Raw genomic sequence first — 8060 nt, 5'->3', positions numbered from 1 at the left:
GGATGCTTCAGCAATACTGGTCTACTTGTTCCCCTAAAAAACAAACACTCCATCATCCAGCTCTGTATCTCTTCCTGACTTTCTTCCAACAAAATCATTATTGCTTGTTGTGTCTACAGGTAACACAATCACAATAAAAATAAAGAACCTAATGATTGAGTAGAGTGCTTGCCCTACCTCCACCTTCTGTTTATCTCCATTGAATTGCTTCTCAAGGCCCCCAAATGTACCTACCTCATGAAACAAACCTTTTCCACCTATGACAGGCCACATAGGTCTTTCTTTTCTTAAATTCCTACACTAATATTGTATTAAACAATGGTTCAACATTTAATTGTCTTGTTTTATGTATGTTACTTCTGTCATCACAAACAGAACGTAAGCTGCTCGAGTTGAGGAACTATAGACGACATACTTATCTGTATCTCACAGCATTTTGCACCTTGTAAGTATCCAGTAAACAACCCACAGCATCTTGCACCTTTAAGGCATCCAAGTACACTGACATGAAAAACTGAATATGAGCTATAAAAAACAGCAAAAATGGCAACCTTTCATAACTGTATTTCTTCATCACTCCCCTCATAATCACCCTTATAAGCATCACAACTCTGACTATTCTCATGCAAGCATGATGTATGGGGTGCCTATGAGGCATCAATGAAGGACTGACAAACCACCCAAATAGCATTTTTTCTTGATACACTGTTTTTATGAATATCTTTAATCACAAGAAATAAAATGCTCGAACTCAAAGTAAAAAGTAGAAATGTAAATGTTAGTTCCCTCATTAATATAGTGTATGCTTAGATATTTTCCAATATATCCCAAATTATAAAACGTGTAATTCCTAGGAGTTTCAAAGCTACAATAAATACTACCAAATACTCAGCTAATCCCTTAGAGCCAAGGGAAAAGCACACTAAGATAGTTTGTGGGTGGGCATTCACCCTTCAAAAATCCTATGTAGGGAAATAGTTTAGATATAAATTATATTTGTTTTTTGCCAACACACAAAACAGCTGAAACTATAAATAAATAACTAGAGATTCACTGTTAAAGTGAAGAAGAAAAATAAGACAACAATCTTAAAACAATCTGAATAGTCAGATACTAGTCAATAAGATAATGGAAAGTAATGCAGACCAGCATCTAAATGATTTGAGCAATGCTTTTACTTTGGAAGTATGTTAGAGATCTGTCCTGGTTAAAGCTTATCTATTTCTCGTTAAGTATGAAAAGAGACGCCTCCTCAAAAAGATTCTAAAGGAGTGTAAATACAATTTAAATGTAATATTGTATTATCTTATGTCCATAAATAATCAATTTAGGACTGCCACAAACAATGTATGAAGTATAATTAGAGAAGAATATTTTGTCTTAAGTCATTTCTTAAATATTTCTTGGAGCAGCTAAGTGGCACAGTAGATAGAGCACCAATCCTGAAGAGGAGCTGAGTTCAAAATCTGACCTCAGATCAAACACTTAACACTTCCTAGCTGTTTGGCCCTGGGCAAGTAACTTAACTCCAATTGCCTCAGCAAAAAATAAATAAATAAATAAAAATCATTTTAGAGTCCTACTAATTAGCTAGGAAAAGGGGTGGGACGGGGGAAGAGAACAGGACGAACATTTATTAAGTGCCTCTGGTATGCTAAGTACTATGCTAATAGCTTTACAAATGTTATCTCATTTGATCTAACTGAATTTACAGATAGACCTGTGTGGATGTTTTGATTGCAATGAAGGATGCACTAAAACAAGAATGACATCCTGGGGAATACTCCCTTTAACTCTTGCAATGGTTTTAAACATTATTTCCAACAATTCGGTTAACTAATTTTCTGCATTCTATCTGTAAGGTCTTTCCAGAGAAACAGGAAAAGGATGTGCAGTTCTTTGAGCCAAACTACAATACAGATAGGGCTTGACATCACATCTTGTTAAATGGGAAGTATAAAATGATTCCTCTTTCCCCTACTATACCTAGATTCCTGTTGGTCTCCGAACCTTTCTCCCCCACTTTGCCATTTTAATGCATTCAGGTGTTCCCACTTCCCATCTCCTCATTAACAGTCTTCCCAACTGGGCTATTTTCAACCCTTTGAAAGAATAACATTTAAATGTGAAGTTTCACTTATCTTTGAAACTTCTCCTGAAACAAGCAGTAAGTCTGTGCACACAACAGTAGGCACGTAACCACACTCAACCAACTTTGACCACATGTATGTAATTAGAGGGAGAGGGGGATGGAACTGATCTTTAATTTTGAAATTGCATTTCAGCAGTCCTGTTTCCATCACTGGATAGCTTCAAGTGAACAAGTGTTTCAATAAAGACTATTGTGGGATTATAGATTTGGAGCTAAAAGGGGACCTTGGAGGCTCTTTAGTCCAACTCCCTTCATCATATAATAGTTGAATGATTTAACATCCAAAGTCACAAAATAAATGAGCAGACTGGACCTCTAACTTAAGATCCAGTCTCTTTCCAGAATAAAAGAAATTAAAGGAATCTAACACAACTTTCTAAATAAAGCCTATAGCAACAACTCCAGGTTCAGGGTGAAAAGGTGTCAGGTGCTAGCTCTAGAATTCTTACCCCTCAGCACTAGAGTCCAGTAAAGAATCCCCTCTTTCTAAGGCTAGCCCCATTACTGCCTTCCCGGCAGGAGAGTACCGCCCCCAGCCGTGGAATCCACGCCCCCAGCCGTGGAATCCACGCCCCCCGCCGTACAGTCCACGCCCTTGAGCTATAGAGTCTGAGCTTTGGAAAGAGTTCACCCACTATCCTTACATGAAAGATCAGGAGTTCTAACCTTAAAGGGGCAAATTCCTTACTTGGCCACCACCCAACCCTCCCTCTACTTCACCCCGTCCCCTGACTCAACTCTGGTTCCTCACGTCCCAAAAGTCCACACAGAAGTTCAGGAATTCCACTGAAAAGGGGAAAAAAACACCAACCACTACCGGCAACCCCCGCTTTCACTCCCTAACTGGGAGGGGCCCTGGTTCCAGGTAACCAGAGCCTAAAACAGTCACCCAATTAGGATAAGAGCTACTAGCAGGGCTAACCAATCGCAGCCGACCGGCCAAATCGTCCATGCGTGACGTCAGAAATAATTAAGGAGTCTGCGTCATCTCTACGTCAGTCCTTCGGCTCCCGGGCACCCAGTCTCCGAAGCGAAACTGAGGCCACTAGAGGCTCCGCCCCACTCCGGGTGGATCGCGGCCAATGGAGGAGGGCTTTGAAGTAAAAGAGCCAATGATAGGAGGCAGGAGGTGGTGACTGGACCTGGGGGGGCGGGAAGGAGTGGAGGGGGGCGGGACGTGGCGGCAGCGGGGCAGCGGGAGGGTTTAGTTGCGCTCAGTATATGACAGTACGTCAGCAACGGGATGGCCGTAGCTGTGGTGGCGGCTGCAGGAGCCGGAGCAGCTGCGGCCGCAGTGGAGGCAACAGTAGCAGCAGCAGCAGCGGCACCCGGGGGAGTTTAAGATGGCGGCGGGGGGGCCGGCGGCAGCGGGTCTGCGGGAGGAGCGGCGCTACGGTTTATCGTGCGGGAGGCTCGGCCAGGACAATATCACCGTGTTGCATGTGAAGCTCACAGAGACGGCGATCCGGGCGCTGGAAACGTACCAGACCCATAAGGTGAGGGTCCGAGCCGGGGCTGGGTTGGGCTGCGGAGCGGGGTAGAGTGGAGCGGGCGCTCCGTAGCGGGGCTGCGCCGCGCGCTCCTGCCCGCTCTCGTTCCGTCCCGTCCCGTCCCGTCCTGTCCCGGCAAGGCAGTCACAGGGCAGGAGGGCAGGCGCCTTCTCAACCCCGGGAGGATTCCGTCTCTCTCCCGGGACCGTTCTCTTTGCTTCAGCTCCGGGAGGATTCTCTCCGTCCTGGACAGCCCCTGGCCGGCGGGCGGCGTCGGTTCCAGATGTCTCTTCTTCGGATGGCAACTGGGTGCGGGCAGGGAGGCTCCCTGAGTTCAAGCGGGGTTCCGAGAGTGGTCGTCCGTCCGCATCTTCTTACCTTCCACCAGTATCGTTAGCCCCTAAGGAGCGGACCCCCGACAGACGCCCCAGAGAAACGCCCGGGACAGAGCCTGGGACTGCTTGGCGGATTGGGGACGGAGGCGACAGCGGGAGAAGGGACAGAGTTGAGACATAAGCTTGAGCACAGACAAACGTTTGGCGACAGCTGTCGGAGGGGACACAGCACTTGATGGGAGGGCAGTGAAATGCCCACACAAACCCCATTAGGGGGTAAAAAGAGGATAATTCAAAGAGACCCACCAAGTGGAGGTAGAATGAATGACACATGGATACCCATTCCTATGGTAGGAAAACGGAGGGGGCAGAGTGTGGGCTGAAGGTGAGACAGAGATAGGACACCCTGGCCGGGGACATGTGCAGACAGGTACATGAACTAGGATACAGACACAATAGAAGGTACATAGGTACACATCGAGAGAGACACCCCCAGGGAGGAAAACACGTACGTGAGCCATACAATGCAAGGGAGGAACTCCTGAATTCACAAGTGGAATGGCTTACATTTAGAAGAGACAGCTCTACAGAGTTGCAGAGGGACACTGACACAGAGGAGTCTGAAAGCAGAAGAATAGGTAGTCAGACATTTGAGAAGAGCCCCCAGCATGCCCGAGACAGATTAATATCGACAGGGGTGCCCAGATAAATGAGAACTGGCTCACAAAGTTAGCCAGAAGGATCTTAAAAGAAAGATGAAAAAAAGAATGCAAAAGAGAAACAGGCCAGATGGGGAGGCAGGATAAGTAAGGAAACAGACTTGCAGTGGAGGACATAGCCTTGCAGATGAGATGAGAATGAGTTTAGGTAAAGAAAAAGTGGAAATGTTGGGAAAGAGTGGATTTGTGGACAAAAATGATGTCATGGGGGTGACAGTATGGCATGTGGAAGTAGGAGAGAAAGGCCAATTCAAAACAGACAGGTGTGGTCAACATAAAGACAGTTTCATAAGGAGGGAGAGATGTGCTCCCAGAAAGAGACAGAGATAGTGAAGGGAAGAGGCTGGAGACAGGGTGACACAGACTGACATATTCTCTTACTGAGAACAATCCTGACGTACTGGAAGAGATGTGCTGTTCAGAGGGTAGCAGGATGATTAAGTGATTCAGACTCTATACTGCCCTGCACCACCTCTGAGGGTCAGGGGAAGGAGACCCATTTGTTTTCCCTACTTTTCTCATCTAGCATTCACTTATGTTTCCCTACTTTCCGGGTTTGGCTAGTATGGGGTTAAGATCAAGCAAATCCTTACCCCCAGTTTTCAGCTCTGGGCGTGGATAGCAGGAAAAAGTGTATCTTCCATCATCCTTGCTGAGAAAGGAAGGAAATCTCCAATCACTCCCCTCCATAGTGGCTTTATAGTATTGGTTAGTTGAGTCTTTGGATCATTCCGGGGATTAATATTAGCAGTGTTACTTTTGGGCTTTTTCCATAAAGTTACTTACCTCTTAAATCTGCAAACTACTGGGATATTTGTTATTTTTTGTGTAGGGACGATTGAGGTGTTAAGGAAAATTTGGTTTTATCTTGTCCCTTTATTTCTCTGTGCATGGCAGCCTGGTTGGATAGGTTAGATATAAGATCCCTTTTTCCCTCATCTACTAGGCTGGAGAAAAACTGTTCCTAGTACTGTGCATAGTTCCTGGGTGCAGGAGGAGGGGGGAGGGGAATGGAATGGAAGGGAGGGGAGGGGGAAGAAACCTGCTGACTTGGCATTTGCCACAGGACAAGGCCCAGCTCTGAGCTTAACCAATTCCTATCCCAAGGCCAGACCCACAGCTTATGCTGTCAATACAGCACCAACAGAACTTTTTAACATGCTTGGCAAAGCCATGAGTCAGGGTGAGGCTGCTAGGCACTATAGATCAGGAAGTGGGAAGAGGTTCAAGAGGTAGGGGAACTGTCAGAAACTAGGGAGCTGCCACATAAACTTTTTAGAGCAGCTAATGGGAGGTTGGTTATTTCCCAGTGCAACCTTTCCCCCTGCAATGTCTGACTAAATCAGACACAAAGACAGAATCAGACATAAATTGGTCTTAGAACTGACTCGGCATTACAGTGCTTTTTTCTTCCTGACCAATATTTTGATTCTAGTCAGCCAAATAACTGGTAGGGAAGAAGCAGCTGTAATCCCCACCAGTAACACCCCAAAAGTATAATGATCTGTAGAAATATACCAGTCTGGTTTTCTTTTCAGCCTGGACCCTTGTCAGAATAAATTATAAAAACTTTAAACTGCAGCTATAATTAGGAGGTGTAAATATGTATCTGAATGTTCTGCAAAGGTTTAGGCCTCTGCTTAGAGAAAAATTTGCTTCGGTTTCTCATATAAAATTTCCCTCAACCTTCCTGTGCTCTTCATTGTTTGAGAGATTGGTGCCAGAACAGCAAGCATCCCCCAAGTGACTTCAGGCTGGGCAAGGTTAAAGCTATTACTTCTCCCAGTCTGAAGACTTTAAAGAGACAATACTTTCTAAGAGCCAGAAATCTCAATATTACAATTAATAGAACTTTCTCAAATTTTTAAGCTTGTTCTTTGTCCATTTGAATTACTCTCATAAAATAATCTCTTCTGGTTTGAAAATTGTAAAATTTGGAAATTGAAAATTGAGAGAGATTTAGGAACTTTGGGGAGCTGAGAAGTAGGAGAAATAAAAAGTTCCTTGCAGTAGTTGAGTGAACCTAAAAGAACTATGCAACACAAATAGCTTATGAAAACTTTGCTTTAATTAAAATTCTGAAATCTCAAATCACAATTCCTTAGTGCTTCAGAAGACATCCCAAACCAATTGATTTTAGTTATTCTAATGCCCTTTTTATTCAAAAGAGGGATAATACTGCATGATTTTCAAATGTTTATTCCTATGTAGTGTGACTTTTAAGTAAGTATATAAAAATTAAGTCTGAGTAAAAAGCTGCAATGAGAGGTAATTTGTTTTATAAGAAATTTTCCAGTCAATTTGAATCTGGAAACAGTTTGAAACAGGTTATATGTGTAAGTATATTAACTTAAAAGGTTTTCATGACTTGCATTAGGAACCAAACATGTTTGAGCAAAGGAATATCATGGATAATTTGCTGACATTAGCAAAGCTACCTTCTTAACTGCAGGTATATGTAAGCTGGATAAGGAAAAGAGCAAATGAGACATGAAACTTAAAAAAAAAATTGCTGTCTGAATGTGCCAGTATTGGGGGGAAAACACATTTTAATTTCATCAGTTTTTCCTGACTACATCCCAGGAGCAGTATTGAATTTTAGTTAAGTGCTTTGCCAGTTCTATTGGTAATCACTTTTCAGTTTGAGTACCTAACACTGAAGATACAAAATCTTGTATAAATTTTACTTTCACTGTCTAATCAGTCAAATATTGTCTCTTGGAAATTTTAAAGGCATTTGAAACTCAATGGATAAATAAAGAAGCATTTATGAAGGTCTTACTATTTATAAAGTATTACCATTAATATGTCCACTTCCTGTTAGTTATGGTATTTATATTTAAAATCTTTTATACCTAAGCTTCCTAAGCTATTGTGTGTATGTGTTTCTGGGTGAAAGTTAATTTCTAGGAAGGAAGATTAATTATCACATTCATTAATTAGTATCCTATTAACATGTTCTTTTGTAAAATCTAATAATTTTACATTTGAACAAAACTATCTTGTTTTTATTAGTACCTGGTAATAAATAATGCACAAATTCAAATATAAGCATTTAAAAATTCATATTTAGGTTTTGCTCAGCATTAGGATTTAAATCAATATATTTAAGTACTAATTCTTATTACCAAAGCAGAAATTCTCAGAACTTAAACAAATAAAATGATTATCTGTGCACTATGTCTTGCTTATAGTAGGGGCTTAATAGATGTTTGAATTGAACTCTACTTCTCAATAGAATCATTAATAAAGTCATCTTTCTCCTTCTATGAGTGATATAGATTCCAAATCCTAGATTAAATAAAATAAAAATATTTAGATTTACTGGGTGACACCTTCCCTCCAGCAGGTTTCCAAAATTGGA

The 8060-nt window shown here is 42.3% G+C and overlaps 1 protein-coding gene across 1 annotated transcript in view; it reads left to right on the top strand.

The window, feature by feature from the left end:
* The first annotated feature begins 3368 nt into the window (after positions 1-3368).
* ELL2 (elongation factor for RNA polymerase II 2) overlaps positions 3369-8060 on the top strand; it is an 86046-nt gene continuing 81354 nt past the window's right edge. Inside the window, exon 1 of the mRNA XM_051994002.1 lies at positions 3369-3648. Within this exon, the coding sequence (XP_051849962.1) occupies positions 3496-3648 (153 nt within the window). The 5' untranslated portion in view covers positions 3369-3495. The remainder of the gene's footprint in view (positions 3649-8060) is intronic.

This window comes from Antechinus flavipes, chromosome 1 (assembly GCF_016432865.1).
Source record: "Antechinus flavipes isolate AdamAnt ecotype Samford, QLD, Australia chromosome 1, AdamAnt_v2, whole genome shotgun sequence".
In the NCBI taxonomy this organism is placed as follows: domain Eukaryota; kingdom Metazoa; phylum Chordata; class Mammalia; order Dasyuromorphia; family Dasyuridae; genus Antechinus; species Antechinus flavipes.
This window is presented reverse-complemented; position numbering and strand designations above follow the sequence as displayed.